The following is a 16,687-nucleotide window of genomic DNA, read 5'->3' as shown; positions in this document are numbered from 1 at the left end:
TTTTTTCACTGTTTGGAGAGATGAGGTCTCACTATGTTGCTCAGGCTGATCTCAAACTCCTAGGCTCAAGTAATTCTCCTACGTCAGTCACCCAAAGTGCTGGGAGTGCATGCATGAGCAATGGTTGTAATTTTACTATTATTATTCCTTTCTGGACTGGGAAATGGGATATTATGGTACTCTCCTTTTTTGTTTGTTTGGTTTTTGTATTTTTTGTTTTTTTGAGACAAGTCTTGCTCTGTCGCCCAGGCTAGAGTGCAGTGGCGCGATCTCAGCTCATTGCAACCTCCGCCTCCCAGGTTCAAGAGATTCTTGTGCCTCAGCCTCCCAAGTAGCTGGAATTACAGGCACACACCAATATGCTCAGATAATTTTTTGTAGTTTTAGTAGAGACGGGGTTTTGCCATGTTCGCCACGTTGGACAAGCTGGTCTTGAACTCCTGGCCTCAAGTGATCTGCCCGCCTTGGCCTCCCAAAGTGCTGGGATTACAGGTGCGAGCCACCACGCCTGGCCAATATTATGGTACTTTCCAAAGGAGATTTGAGGAACAGAATTCTGACATTTCCTCTCTCCTCTGGGCTAAGCACTGCCTTTTTCTAAGGTACAAATACCCTTAGGAGGGAAGAAACACTTTTAGACTCTCACACCTTAAGTGAAAAATATTTTTCCTTGACTTCATGAGGCCGTATAAGAGCCTGAAGCTCCTTGTGGCTTTCGAGTTGGAGCTCAAAGCAGGTCCTGGAAAACTGAAGACAACAGACAGTACTTGGCTCCCTTCACCACACTGCCACAGAGGTCCATGATCTCAGTGTCTTTTTCTGACTCCTTAAAGCTGCTCCTTAAAATAGGCAATGCCCTCATCAGGCCCCCAGGAGAGCAAGGGGCCAGGCTGGTTGAGGACAGATGCCAGACTTCCCAATGTTATTCTTCCAAAGCGGAGGCTAGGGAGGGGTACAAATATTTTTCGCAGAACTGAGGTTGAGCAATGGCTACAGGAAGCCCTGAGAGTACAGAGTGTTCCCATGCATGGGAAAGCTCCTGCGTTTCCCCTCTAGCCAGCAAAGCTTCTAGCCACCGCTATTCCAGAGGACCACGGCCCCTGTTTTTATGTCTGAGCTTCAGAGAAACCCCACCTTCCCAGAGAGTCAGTTCTGTGGCAGCATCTACTCCCAAGGCACTAAGCCTCAGCAGAATCATGAGATATACAATGACCTACTTGGTTCTCTGCCCAGGCAGCCATCCGCCCACCACCTCCAGCCCCAGCCCCACCCAGGCTGAGATTAGTCTTTTAAAGTGAGGGTTGAAGGAGCCTTCCTTGGCCACTCGAGGACTTAAGCTTTTACATCATTGGTGGGAATGTAAATTAGTACAACTTCTACAGAAAACAATATAAAGATTTCTCAAAGAACTAAAAGTAGAACTACCATATGACCCAGCAATACCATTACTGGGTATCTACTCAAAGGAAAATAAATCATCATATTAAAAGACACCCGTACTCATATGTTTATTGCAGCACTATTCAGAGTAGCAAAGTCATGGAATCAACCTAAGTATCCATCAGTGGATGACTGGATGAAGAAAATATATATAGCATACACCATGGAATACAACGCAGTCATTAAAAAAATAAAATCATGTCTTTTGCAGCAACAAAGATGGAGCTGGAGGCCATTATCCTAAGTGAAGTAACTCAGAAACAGAAAATCAAATACTGCATTTGTCACTTATAAGTGGGAGCCAAATAATGGGTACACACAGACATAAAGATGGAAACAATAGACACTGGAGACTCCAAAAGAGGGGAGGATGAGAGGGGGATGAGGGCTGAAAAATTACCTATTGGATATGATGCTCACTATTTGGGTGATGGAACACTAGAACCCCAAACTTCACTATTACATAATGTACATAATTCGTGTAACAAATCTGTACATGAATCCCCTCAATCTATTAAACAAACAAACAAACAAACAAACAGAAATATGGCATCTGTTAGAGCTGCTCTGACCTTCTTGTGTCCCTGGGAAGCTGGCACCAGCTGTATGCCTGAAATACAACTCCAATCCTGCACCCCAGTTACAGGAATTGAGCTGTACACTGTGGCCAGCCCCTGAGTTCCTACCCTGGTACCCAGAAGGGCCTGCCATTATTCTTGCCCTGCTTTTGGGCCTCTCTGTCACCACCTGCTTGCGTTCATGCATCCCCATTACCCTCTCTACCTACAGCTGGAGGAGCCCATCCATTTTCTCTTGTAGGGGCTACCTGAACTCACTCCCCACCCAGATGGACATCTCTTTTTCTGTCTTCTTTCTTGATCTTCAGAATGGACAAGCTCATATTTCCTGTTGTTAGGTCCCAGACACCTCCAGTCTGGCCTTTCCTGTCACCAATCCAGTTCCTGTTGGACACTGGAAGCCTGTCAGGTTACTGTAGATTGAGGTGGAGAAGACAGTGAGGTGAAGACTCTTCTTGGAACAAGACTGATGTCTGAAAACCTGAAGCCATACTGAGCTCCTGGGAAGAATAACACTTGTTGAAACCATTTCCCGCCGCCCCCTCTCCCAGCTCCGCCACTTTCCAGTCTGGAATTCTCATTACCTCCCTCACAAAATTCTGTGAGTATTACAACATCACATCTATGAGGCATCCAGCACACCACCTGGCATGTAAGTGCTCAATAATTGCTAATTTTCTTCCACCCACCATGTCTCTTCCAGCCCTAGGTTTTTCTAACAGACTTAGGAGTTCCCAGGAATGAGGAATATAGAAAGAATACAGGATGGAGAGTCAAGTGATCTCACATAGAAGACAGGGCTCTGCCACAACTCACTAGGGGAATCTAAGCAAATCAATGTAAAATGGAAGGCTGAACTACATCAGACATTTTCAAGTCTGTTTGTTTGTTTTAAAGCAATGGAACTCTGTTTTCCAAGGGAAATGTATGCAGGATAAAAGCACAGAGCTGCACTGGCTGAAGGGGTTGGGGGAAATAATCCTATAAGGAATCCAGTTATCTCTAAGTGAGCTCTCAGTCTGTGAAGCTTCAGGTTGTTTTCTCTACCACTGGACTAAGCTCAGTGAGAAGCTGGCTTTCTCTGTCTTTTCTACTATTTCTGCACAACACACATCATTAAGTTCTGTATACCATACATAGCACTGCTATCTCACTCCAACACCTGACTTAGAAACCACCTCTTTGAGCCAGAGGTAGTAACTCTGGAGACAGTCACAATGATCCTGAGGACGGAAAGACCCTTACCGGACAACCTTTGTGCCATTCCGGAGAACCTGCATATCCACAGCATAGGTGCCATCTGCATGGGCCACCAGGTTGAGCTCTGAAAATTCTGCCTGGAAAATAATAATAGGGGAATAAGTTCACAATCCTGACTTCACCAAGTCCTCTACATAGCAGCAGCAACATCCCTACCACCAAACATTTATATACAGTTTTCAAAACATGTTCACATACTGAGTTAGTCTAATTCTAATAGCAACACTGTGATGAAGGTGGGACAGAGATAATTATCCCCATTTACCAAAGGAGGAAATTGAGGCTCAGAGCAGTTAAGTAACTTTTCAGGACAAAACTTATCATTGGCAGAGAAAGGAGCGAAACTCAGGTCCTCTAACTCCCAGCCCAGCATCCTTTGTGCTGCCTCTCTACAGAGAGAGAATGTGGACTGAGACAAATGTCTTTTTATCAGTTTCAACATAAAAGCACTAGGTCTAAATTTAGGCAACTAGTTTTTAGTTCTGCTTTCCCCCTACCTAGCTGCATAAAACATTAAGCAAGTTACTTGTACTCTCTAGGTTTCCATTTCCCCGATCTATAAAATGGGAATAATTTTTATCAATCTTGCCTATGTAACAAGTTGTTTGAAAACAGTCAGTAAGTCATAACACACTGTATAATGAATGATGAGAAACTTCTTTTATCACATAGGAAATACATGCATTGTTGAAACTGAACGTCCTCTTCTTCCCCAAATGGACCCAATCACTATTTATTATGAAGCAAAGGATGGAGGAAGGTAAAAAAAAAAAAAAAAAATTGGACTTTCTGTGATTCACTGTATTAAAACAAGGAAGTGTTCTTTTCTAAGTTTCCTCTAAAGTATAGCCTCAGACCCAAAGGAGCCATCACTCGGGGCAGCATACCTGAATGGCAGACATGTGCCTACCGAGAAATATCTTGCCACCAACAATACGGAGGTAACGTGCAATATTCTGGGAAGACCTCTAAAGTTTTCCTCAGTCTGGGAACCTTACACTGCAAGAGGGTGCTAAGAACCAAACTGCTTGCTCATCTACAGACACTAGAGCCATAAAAAGGAATCAGAGAAATGAAAAGATGCAGACTCCAGGACCATGCCTCACAGACAGAAAGGTCCTGGGGAAAGGATAGGAGAGAGAGGAGATGCAGAGTCCAGAACCCAATGATGGACACAGTATTCCACTCAGCAGAACGAGATGGTTCACTCTGGCATGTCAAGAGGAAACTGTGATGACGCGGATGCAGCTCTGGGCTTCAGGCTGATTACCTGTTCCACCTTGATATCATAATCTCCAAGGACTTTTTTGCCCCGAAAGCACTTGGCCCTGGAGAAAAGAATAAACCCACACAAATTAGTTTTGTGCAAGTATTTAAAGTCAGACATTTACTATTACAAAAAAGAGGACCACAGCAGACAGATCTCCAGAATGAGGGTCAAGAGACCTGGGTTCTGATCCACATTCTGCTATGAGATCACCACAAGACAAACCATTTCCTCTCTTTTAACCTCAATTTACCCATCTATAAAATAATCCAAAACATCCCTTCATTATCAGGTTTTGTTATAACATCTCTGGTCTTTTAGCTATAAAACGCATCTAGAAATAGGAATTTCCCCAGTTTTATTCTTCATAAAGGCTAGATCAGCTTTATACATCTCTGCAGTTTCCTTATTTTCCTTGATCCTTCGTTTTACTACGGTTTTCTATTTGGTATCCACCCTTGGATTTTTAGTTTTTAAAGAAACTATTATTATCACTTTACTTCTTCATACCCATACAAAGAGGACCTGAGGCAATTAGTAATTTAAAAATATAACCAACAAAATAAGGATTAAAGAACAATCAATGAATGAGAGGAAATTAATTAGACCAAAATAGAAGGTAGCGGGAAAAGACTGAGGGAAGCCATTGCATTTGAACACAAAACTTAGCCCACATTTCTGAGCAGTCAAGAAAATGGGTCAAGGTGAGTTACACAGTACATAGTATCTTCCCAGTTTGTCACAGATCTAGAGGAACCTCACATTAATGCATTAATTAATCCCCTGTAATAAGTAATTAATCCCTTATAAGCAGATATTTTTATGCTTATATTTATATTAATTCCTACTTTGCTTCTAACCTGCCCTCCCCACATTAGATTTCCTTATCTGTCCTTTTAGGCTGGTTCTCCATTTGTCAAAAGGGCCTTTCCATATTCTACCTATTAGGTAAGTTGAGCTTGCTTTTCCAGTGCTTGAAATTTCCAACTGTAATATTTCATTGGAGATTTTTTGGGAGTTTGTCCCCAAAATGAAGGAATAAACCAATATTTATTGGGCATCATGTTCTAGGAATTACATGCAAGTTGTTTTCAAGAACATCTCATTTAGTCCTAACAACGTATAAGATACAGAGAAAGGGCTTCATTTCAGAGACAAGGAAACCAAGATTCAGAATTGAAAATGGTGTATTCAAGGCCCTATAGCAAGTTAGTGGCAGAGCCAGTATTCACATCTAAGTCTGTGGCACTCTGAGCCCACTGCCCTTCACACTGCAGGCACTGTCTCCCCCTGGTGATCTATTCTCTCCATCTCTGCTCACACCACTACTAAAACGGACTTGCCCTGTGTGTGCCGCATTGCATTTATTCCCATTTTCCTTCTTCCACTCACAAGGGACTTAATGATGTGAGCATTAGTCCCACTACAAATACTTCCTACTCTGGTTCCTGTCAACTACCCGGGACGAGGCCAGGCTGTTTCCTTTTCTCTATGGGTTCTGGAACACCCCGTTCTAGGAAGTTGTCATTTGTCCTATCCAAGTCCCTGGCCACCCTCAAATTGCTCCTCTGAGGCACTCAGCCATCCTGGAGCTGGACCACTTAAGTCCACCCCCCACCTCTGCCCCAATTTCTTATTAAGCTTCACACCAGCTTGTTTCCAGGACCCTGATCAACATTCACAGCTCAGCGAGCCCCTCAGGCAGGGGCCCTGTAGTATATTCCCTTTCTTTGGCTACTATTCCATTTTATTTACAGGTTTAACTAATAGAGTCTAGTATGGCACTATCACTTCTCTGCAGACCTTGGACTCCGCAGGTTTTTGTCCATGACTATAAAAAGGAGGAACTGGAGTGAATGACCCATGAGATCCCTTTCTTTCATTGGTGAGGTATGTCTACCTTGTTATCAGCAATGCTTTTCTGATGCTTCCTCCTATTTTCCTGTCTCAAAATAGCTCTCCTTCTGTGAGGTAAATCTCAGAGACATTAACAATAACCTCGCATTTCGTATGATGCCTTGCATTTGCAAAGCATGTTCCTTGCCCTAGTTGTTCCTCACAACTCTGTGAAGGAGCCAAGAGAGATAATGTGGTCCATTTGGCTGATGGGGAAACTGAAGCCCAGGACAATTAAATAACATGCCCAAATCAGAAAGAAAAGTTCATGGGAGTTAAGGCTAGAACTAAGAGTTTACATCTAGGTGCTTACATGCTGCCAAGTTTCTTAATTCACTCATTTATTTTGTGGGTTTTGAACACTGATATTGAAATATATTTATAGATTCTGGCTGGGTTTATCTGCCACTTCCTGCACCTGCCCATTGACCAAGTTGGCTAATGAACTGTTTTCATGCCTTCCCTCCACCCCCACCTCTCTAGCTATCCTAATGCCTTTTCCTTAAGGTAATTTGTCCTGTTGGAAATCTTAGTGTGTGTTTCCTGGCCCAGGGTCACTGACCTGTCTTGGCTGAGCCACAACCTTACAGAAAAGGAGCCAAGATGGCCGGCAGATGGGGCACAGAGCCCTCTTCTGGAGAATGAGCACATTCTTGCAGCTCCAGGCTCTTGGACATTTTGATTCTAGGTATTTTCATGAAAAATTGTGTAACTTGCTAGCAAATGATAGAAGTCTTTCCTGATACTAAGAGAACACTAGTACAGGGCAGTGTGCTAGAATCCAGAGGATGGGCTCTGGAATCACAATCTGGGGTGTGAATTCTAGCTGTACCCTTTCCTGGTTGTATGACCTTAGGGAGGCTTAAATTTTTTAAAAATAGTATATCATGTGGTTAAACCAATCAATCAATCAATCTTTAAAATTATATAAAAGGATAAAACAAAATGTAAAATGTTCTTTTTTCCCATTCCTCTCTTATCACATATACTTCCCATTATCAATTATAAGCATATACTTCCAGTGGAGGGGAAAAAATGTGTGGCTATACCTGCATACATATATGCTTCAAACACATACATATGTCATGCTACATAAATTTTTTTAAACTTTTGTTTTTTGCACTTAAAAATTTATCTTAGTGATATGCTTTCAGCACATATTGATGGGCCTCTTCCTTTTTAATAGTTGCATGAAATTCCATTTGAAGGACATACAGTATTTTATTGGTAAACATTTATTGGCATTGGCATTATATATTGGTGAGCACATTCGATTTCTAGTTTCTTGTTTTTGCTATTACAAACAGTGCTACAATGGCTTACATTTAAAAATATATCCATAGGATGAATAATTTATGACAGAAGTGCTGGTACAAGGAACAGACACAGTTACGGTTTTTACTGATATTCCCAAACTGTCCCCCACCCAAGAAAAAGATGATACCACTCTTACCAGCATTTGAAAGTCTGGGAAAACTACTGTACTTCCCTTAGTTTTCCCACACAGTCCCTTGCATAAGATAGGAACAGATAAGATGCCCAGTACGGACTTTTTTTTTTTTTTTTGAGACAGGATCTTGCTCTGTTGCACGGGCTAGAGTGCAGTGGTGCAATCATAGCTCACTGTAGCCTCGACTGCCTGAGCTCCAGTGATCCTCCTGCCTCAGCCTCCAGAGTAACTGGAACTACAGGTACATGCCACCACGCCTGGCTAATTTTTAAACTTTTTTTTGTACAGACAAGGTTTCACTATGTTGTCCAGGCTGTTCTTGAACCCCTGGGCTCAAGCAATCCTCCTGCCTTGGACTCTGAAAGTGCTGGGATGATAGGAGTGAGTCACCATGCCCCGCCAATATGAACTTTCTGATTGGCAGTCTTGTCACATAAATCTAAATTCATCCCCTTGTGCTCAATCCTAAACAGAACCCAACATGTACATCCTTGAAACACAGACTAAAAATATCTGTAGTGCCTGTGTTGTCAATTTCCCCCTATTGTAACATTTTTCTTAACAAGCCTAGCAGCTGAGGATCTATGTAAGTTTAATGGCTTGCAGCTTCCTTGATGGACCAGGTAATGAACCATCTCCCCTTATTGCTAAAATGAGCAGAAGCTTCTAGATTTAACTCTTGTTACTCAAGGAAGTGAATACCTTCATCAATTCCCATCCACCTAACAACTAGGGCTTGTGAGGCTGAGGAATATGATTTCAGAGACTTCTCTCCTAACGCCCCCACAAAACTTGGCCCAACCCAGGCAAGCCTAGCTTAAATATGCCCTCTTTTATGCATGGGATAATGGAGAAAGAGTTCTAGAAATGGAAGCCAGGGAAGCTAGGTTCAGGCCTACTTCTACCACTTTTCAGCTGTGTGACTTTGGGCAAATAATGCGTCTCCGAGTCTTAGTTGTGTCATTTATAAAATAGGGCTAATGGTGATCTTAATAGTGAACACCTGTGATGTACTAGGCACTATTCTAAGTGTTTTATGTATTTTACCTCATTTAATAATGTTTGGCTCACAGGTGGTTGTGAAGATTTAATGGAATCAGATGACATGAAAGTTTTGGAAATGCTGAAATTTATGCAAATATGAAGCACTGTTAGCAAAAAGCAGCAAACATTTATGCTATTTTAATATGACTAGAGCCAACATGGCTTCTTCCTTTTCTGAACTTTCATCACATTTATTGTCTGCTCACGATATTTGGCTCACAGCATCATCATCTGATACCACCTTTCAAAGTCGGTTGTCTAATAATCAGACACTGCTCCCCCACCTACGCCTCAGACCACTAGATTATGTAACAATGCTTCAGAGCAGGGATGATCCATATGTGAGTCTTGGATTTTTCAGAAATTTTTTGATTTTAAATACTGATTATGTCTTATTGTTTGATTATATGCTCTAGGCCTGTACAAATATAATCATTATATCCATAAATTTCCAAATCCTTCACAAAGCTGTGACTTAGTGGCCTCACAATCAGGACTTGCTTATTGACTGGGATGTTAGGAGTGGTGGTTTGGGCTGGACCACTGGAGAAAACCAGAAGAGAGCACCCTCAGGACAGAGCCTATTTCTGCAGGCCCTGCCATCTTCTTCTCACATGTATCAATCCTGAGGGTCAAGTTCTTTCCTTCCTCTCCTCCTCCACATGAAAATCTGTTTTCAATCTCTGTCTATATTGGAGCTAATGGACCTGAAACAGCCTAGAGTATAAATCCTCCCAAGATGACTGGAATTTGCATAAGGATCAAATCTCAGACTAGAAGATGACAGCACTGAAGATGGATTCACATACTCCAGAAGGCATTTAGGGAGGAAAAGACTTCCCAGAGCTCTGTAAACAGTCCAGCACCTAGTAAATATCTAGCACTGGTCTAGACATTTACCTTTAACAAGGTGCTAGTTTCTAGCTTTTACTGACTCTGACTCAGGCCTTGTTCTTTCAACCAAACATCTGAAGGCTTCAAGAAGTTAGAAAATAAACTAGAAATAGCAGGAGATTCCTATTTCCCCACCTACACTGTTAGGGTAAAAATCATGCCTGCCTGTCCTGGTGCAAGTTTGTGAGCGCCGGCCGCCACCCACTGGCAAGATGAGTACTGCAGCTGATTGCAGTCACAGCTCACCACTCACTGCACTGGCTGAATAGCCACAGACTCTACTGGCACAGGGGTATCCCTCCAGCTGCTTATTTGCTGCTCTGAAAAACCATACCCAAACATTAATTGTCTCTTCTAACAAGTATGCATCCACTTCCCTCCCTCAAAGAAGCTGGATAGCTGGCTTTTGCAACTTGTAGAAAGAAACGCCGTGGTTTGTCACTAAATTCAGCAAAAATTTACTGAGCATCCAGTGGTAGGTGCTGGAACTATAAAAATTGGCAACCATTAGTGATAACAAAGTACAGAAAGCACAGTCTACAAAAGGACGCCAATATCTACATGGGGGTCACTGCTAAGTTCCCACTCAACTCTTCAGATTTACATCTAGCACTCACATTTCTACCTTTTAATCTTTTCCTTTAAAAAAAAAATTAAGCACACAACTAAAACAATAATAAAAGTTTCATATAGTCCAGGAGGATGTACAGTGGAAAGCAAGTTTCCTCTACCTCATATGTCAGTGGAGAGACAGAAACAAAAATAAAAGATTATAATTCAGAGTATCAACTGCAGTAGACATACAAGCACAGCATTATGGGAACCCAAAGGAGGGAGCCATTCTCCCTGCCTGGAGAAGTCCATGAATGCTCCAAAGAGACTGAACTGAGTCTTAAAGAATGAGTAGGAATTAGCCACATAGGAAGGAGGATGCAGAATTGAAATGTAAGGGCAAACGCACAGAAGCTTGGGTGAGGCTCTGGGCACTACCGGGGCCCAGCACGCTGCTGGCTGAACAGTGAAGACCAGAGGTTCCCAAGGCAGGGAAGTGGCAGAGCAAAGGGCTTTAAATGTCAGGTGGAGTCTCTGGAACTTGAGGGCTAGTCTCCATATGATTTTTTACAACTTTTCACTGCAGAAATATCCACAATAATCATCAACATTTTACCAATCTTTTTCATCTATTACCCTCACTGTTTTTGTTGTTGAGACTATGGTTTGAGTATTTTAAAGTAAGTCCCAAACATCATGTCATTTATCCTGTCAATTTTTAAGCATTGTTAATGATTGTTATTTTTATGATTTACAGTGGCAAAACAGACATAACGACATTTTCCATTTTAACCACTTTTACGTATACACTTCAATGGTATTCACAATGTCATGCAACCACCACCACTATCTATTTTTCAAAACTTTTCATCATCCCAAACAAAAACTCTGTAGCCAATAAGCAATAAGTGCCCATTCCCCTCTCCCCTCAGTCCCAGGTAATCTCTAATCTACTTCATCTGTATTAATTTGCCGATATTCTAGGATAATGACTTTTAAAATATAAGTGCCATGCCATTGTCTCACCAAACAAAATTAATTTTATTAACATCTTTACTGAGTCTGTATTCAAGTTTTCCCAACTGTCTCAGAAAATACTGAAAGATTTTAAGCAGAGAGATCATACAGTCAGATATGCCTAAGATCTGAGAGACTGCTTTCTCTGGAATGTGGAGAAGACTGAAGGGAATGAATCAGTGCTTAAGATCATTTCAGACGCCAGTGTAGTAATTAGACTTCAGAATTTTCTATTTTACTGGCACTTGGAGGACCAATACCTATTGCACAGCATTCACCTGACAATTCAATTAATCACTTGATTGATTAGGTCTAGGAGCTTAGTAGCTAGCTGGGAAATGACAACGACATTTAAAAAATCAGATTTAATGAAATGACATAACACTTTATAGAACTCCCACTGTAGATGTTCTGGAACAGAGACATAAATAAGACCTCAAACAGTCAGGCTTTACATTAAAGGGGTTCTCAACTCAAATTTGGATTTGTTATCTAATTTATGGACCATAAAACTTTCAGTACCTGGAGAAATTTCTGTTATGGATCATTGGTTTGGTTCAGAATAAGAAACAAAGAATAGGAAGACATGAATACTTTCCCAGATAAAGGCAACATTCTGTGGCTGGTCCTTGATATTAATTCACTGATTAAATTGTTATATCAAATGCTCTGCAAGTAAGGCACTTCTTAGATAGAGAGCAAGCTGCATGGTGTCTTAGTTAACTTTCATATAAATGATGTGGAAGAGAGTGCACGGGGAAATTGCCAAGGTTGCAGATGGCATTCAGCTCTTCCAGGGATTAAAATGCCAAGATGATTAGGGGTAAACTGAAAGAAGATGTGGACGTGGGCAGAAAAGTGGCAGAGGAGTTTTAATGTGCCTAAGTGTAAGAAAACACATTCAGGGGAAATAATCTTATCAGAGGATCATGAACTGGAATGCTCAACTACAATCTGGTAAAGGAACCTGGAATGACAGAAAATTGTTTCCTGAAGACAGTCCTGTGAGCTGTAACAGGCAAAAACCAAAAAGATAGAATGAAAGGTAAAAAAATGTTAGTTATCACTAGAAAGCTTATGGAAACCCAACATAAAGGGCTACTCATGCCCTGACCCCATCTTGTACAAGCTGTAATGCTTTCCTATTTATGATACAGCATATTAGGTCCACTTATCTGGACAAAAGTGACATGATGAAAGTAGAAATGGTCCAGAGAAAAACAGAACAAAATGAAATGGCTCTGATTTTAGTAAAGCTAAAATAATGAGTCGTCTTCAGTCTGTAAAGATACAAAGGCAACACATGGGTGTGTAGGAGGAGGGAAAGAAAAAACAAACACTGAGTGACCCTACACAAATCAAATCACTCATCTCAGATCACCCAAATTAATCCTCACAATATGCCTCTTACAAGAATGTCATCTTAATGTTACTGGTTTTATAGAAAAATGAGGCTCAGATGAATTAACTGACTTGCTTAAAGGTAGCAGTTAGAAGGTGGCAGAGCTAGTCAAATTAAATTCCAACTCTTTTGATGATCAAGTTTAGAGACCATATACTTCCTTAGGTGAGGACTCTGCTCTATTCATTTTGTGTTACCAAAGCCTGTCCTACTGTTTGACACATGAAATGTTTATAGAGTTACTGAACACAGCTAGATATCTGAAGGTTAATATCAGAGGACAGCTGAGTGCTATGGCGTGTGCCTGCAGTCCAAACTACCTGGGAGGCTGAGGCTGGAGGATCACTTGAGCCCAGGAGTTCAAGTGCAGCCTGGCCAACATGGTGAAACCCTGTCTCAAAAAAAAAAAAGAAAAAGAAAAAGAAAAGAAAAGAAAAAAAAGAAAAAGAAAAAGAAAAAGAAAAAAATCAGAGAGAGCAACCAGGCTCAATCTAATACAGAGTCCTAGGCTTGAAGACCTCTGTGAATGCCTTCTCTGGAGTTTATGAAATTTCATCAGGTGATCTGTGGGAGGCTTCAACAGCCTTATGTGGCAGATGAGATCTCTTAAGAAAAGCAGCAATCCCAAAGATCTGAAAATAACTAATTTCTGTGTAAACATCCCAGCTGTGATTTCAGTTGGGAACAGCAAATCACTTTTTCTGAATAGATTTTCTGAAGATCTCTATTTTGGGGAATAATTAAATGATGCAGTATCACAAGATAACAAGATTATCAAATACAGGAAAAAAAAAAGAATCCTGTAACTCAGGAGAACACATGACGGGAAGATTAGATGCATTTGTCTGTAATTATAGTGGAGCTACAGAACAGAATGCTTTGGAGTCATGGGACAGATTTTCTTTCCATGACTGGCTTATAAAATTAAATCAGGCTGATTTGATATTGGAGCAAAGTGGGTCAGTTATCAAGTTTGCTTTGAAGAGCAGGCAAATATAATTTTGAAGATTTGGCTTTATTTTATGCCAGATATGTAAGGCTCCTAGCATCTTGAATACTGCAGGTCTACCTCCACTGTACAGTCACGAATCACACCCACAGTCACCGCTGTCACCAGAGCTGCATGTTCCCATCCTTTGGTAGCAGTCTAGATACAAGGAAATGTCCTCCATGATTTGGTCTCACCCTTCTGTTTGCAACTAATATCTCTTCTTTTAAGTCTGCTTCAGTGTCTCCATAGGAATTAGAAAAAGGCACCTCTTCTTCAGGATGCCTGCAGGACACACTCCTGCACCAGGGCACTTGGATTGGTGAGTGGAATGTGGGGCTGCATCCCAGCCCCTACTTGTCTCCTCAGATAGATGTCCTTGTACAGTGAACAACCTGCATAAGCATATGCAGGAGCCCTGCCCTACTCCTTCTATAATTCAGACAGTTTCCCAGCCCCTGTGCCTTGGACCACTGTGAAATCACCCCTGCCATAATTCTTCAAGGTCCGAAACAAGTTCTGCCTCCTTAGGAAATCTTCCCTGACCTCCCCTCCTGCAGTAGTTTCTCCTCCTTCTGGAAGCCTAGCCTGAATGAAACCTGTTGATTTGTCACTTTAAACAGACAGTCTAGTATCATCAGCTGATTTTTAATTTGTGTCTCTTTTCTCCTCTGTATCAGAAGCCTCCTGATAGTGCATACTGTGTCTTATATATCCTTCCTATTCTCCAACAACTCAACTTCATACTCACCACTGCCTTATACAAAGCACATCTATGACAGTTAATTTTATGTGTTAACTTGATTAGGCCACAGGTGCCCAGATATTTGTTTAAACATTATTTCTAAATGTGTTTGTGAGGGTGTTGCTGGATGAGATTAACATTTGAATGAGTAGACTGAGTCAAGCAGATTGCCCTCCCCACTGAGGATGGACATCATTTAACCCACTGAAGGTCTGATTAGAACAAAAATGTGGAGTACAGGAGAATTTGCTCTTTCTCCCTGTCTTCAAGCAAGGACATAGCTTTTCTCCTGCCTTTGGACTCAGATTGAAACTTATACCATTGGCTCTCCCAGTTCTCAGACCTTCAGACTTGGACTGGAACTATCATTAGCTCTCCTGGGTTTCCCATTTGCCCACTGCAGATCTTGGGACTTCTCAGCCTCTTAACTGTGAAAGCCAATTCTTTATAACACACACACATGCACACACACACACACGCACACAGAGATGCATATACATCTGTGTATATATGTACAGACACACATATACCTATGTATACTCACACACACATATATATATGTACACACACACACATACACACACACACTTGGGCTGCTATATCAAAATGCCATAGACTGGCTGGCTTAAATAACATTTATTTCTCACAGATCTGGAGGCTAGAAAGTCCAGATCAAGGTGCCAGCAGATTCAGTTCCTGGTGAGGGCACTCTTCCTGGTTTGCAGCTGCCTTCTCTGTGTCCTCACATGTGAAGGACAGTGAGCAAGCCGTGGTCTCTCTTCTTATGAGGACACTAACACCATCGTGAGGGCCCCGCTCTCATGACCTCATCTCAACCTAATCACCTCCCAAAGGCCCCACCTCCAAATACCATCATATTAGAGGTTAGGGCTTCAACATATAAATTTGGGGGACACAAACATTCAGCCCATAACAACACTCTCAGTAAAGACCTATTTCTTGATTCCCAGCAGAGGACACCTGCCCACCTGGGACTTAAGGGAACAAGGAACCATAATACACAAAACAATATCACACAAAAATACACAATACCATATGTTTATCAGATGACAAAAACAAATAGCCATTTACATCTTCTGGCTGGGGTATACACACTCCCTGAATGAAAAAGAAGGAAGAGTGCCCTCCCCACCATGTTACACAGAAAAAAGTTCTTCATGCCTTCTCATTTTGCATGAAATTTTGCATTTTCATCAACTGCTGAGTGGCACAGTGGAAAGAGTGTGAATTTTAGAGCTAGACTAATCTGGGTTTAAATCTCAGGTCCTCTACTTGCTGTCTGAACTTGGGCTCTTTTACTTCCTTGTTTCTTCATCTATAAGGTAAGGACAGTACCCATTTCTAAAGTCTGTTAGAATTAAATGACTCTGCCTTTAATGTATTCCTGAAACATTATCTGTCCTCTTGGGCTTTTGTACGTCTTTCCCTCAGATTTTTGCATGTCCTGCTTCTTTTTTAATGTGTAAGTCTCAGCTCACATATTCCCTCCTATGTTTCTACTGACTATCTGAACAAAAGTAGTTTCCTCTGTGCCCCCTCCATCATTCTCTATATTATCTTCATAATATTCATTATTTCTATTTTGAAATCTTTTATTATTCATTTTATTATTCTTCATTATTTCTATTTTGAAATTTTTTATGATTCTTCATTTTATTATTCGTTATTTCTATTTTGAAATTTTTTCAACTACTTATTATCCATCTGCCCAACCAAAATGTAAGCTCCATGAGAATAGCGACCTTGTGGTGGTAGCCACTGTATCAATCTCATGCCCAGCTCTGTTACAATGCCTAGTACCTGTTAGTGCTCTAATGTTTGTTGAATGAGTAAATGAGAATGTAAAGTATCAAGTGCACCACAGCCACACATTTCAGGGGTTTTTTTCCTCCTCTTTTTATGTAAAAACCACTGGGTTAAAAAAAACTTTCCTGTGTGAGTTCTTTGAAATGGAGGGCATTTCAACAAAATGAATTCATTCTTTTAATGCTGGTCAGGCATTTATAAATATAGACAAATACATGTTTTTTCCAATGTATGATGGGACCATCTTCCACCTTAATGTTCTATTTTAGGTATAAGTCAACAATTACTGAAGTATTTATACATTTTATTCACATGATAATATGAAAA

General features: G+C 41.1%; 1 protein-coding gene across 1 annotated transcript in view; it reads right to left on the bottom strand.

The window, feature by feature from the left end:
* SYN2 (synapsin II) overlaps positions 1-16,687 on the bottom strand; it is a 184,201-nt gene that overhangs the window by 46,046 nt on the left and 121,468 nt on the right. Inside the window, exons 2-3 of the mRNA XM_001171832.7 lie at positions 4,549-4,606; positions 3,264-3,355 (exon numbers count right to left, since the gene is read on the bottom strand). Coding sequence (XP_001171832.4) covers positions 3,264-3,355; positions 4,549-4,606 — 150 coding nt within the window. The remainder of the gene's footprint in view (positions 1-3,263; positions 3,356-4,548; positions 4,607-16,687) is intronic.

This window comes from Pan troglodytes, chromosome 2 (assembly GCF_028858775.2).
Source record: "Pan troglodytes isolate AG18354 chromosome 2, NHGRI_mPanTro3-v2.0_pri, whole genome shotgun sequence".
Lineage (NCBI taxonomy): Eukaryota > Metazoa > Chordata > Mammalia > Primates > Hominidae > Pan > Pan troglodytes.
Note: the sequence above shows the minus strand (reverse complement) of the source record. Positions and strands in the feature narration are given on the sequence as shown.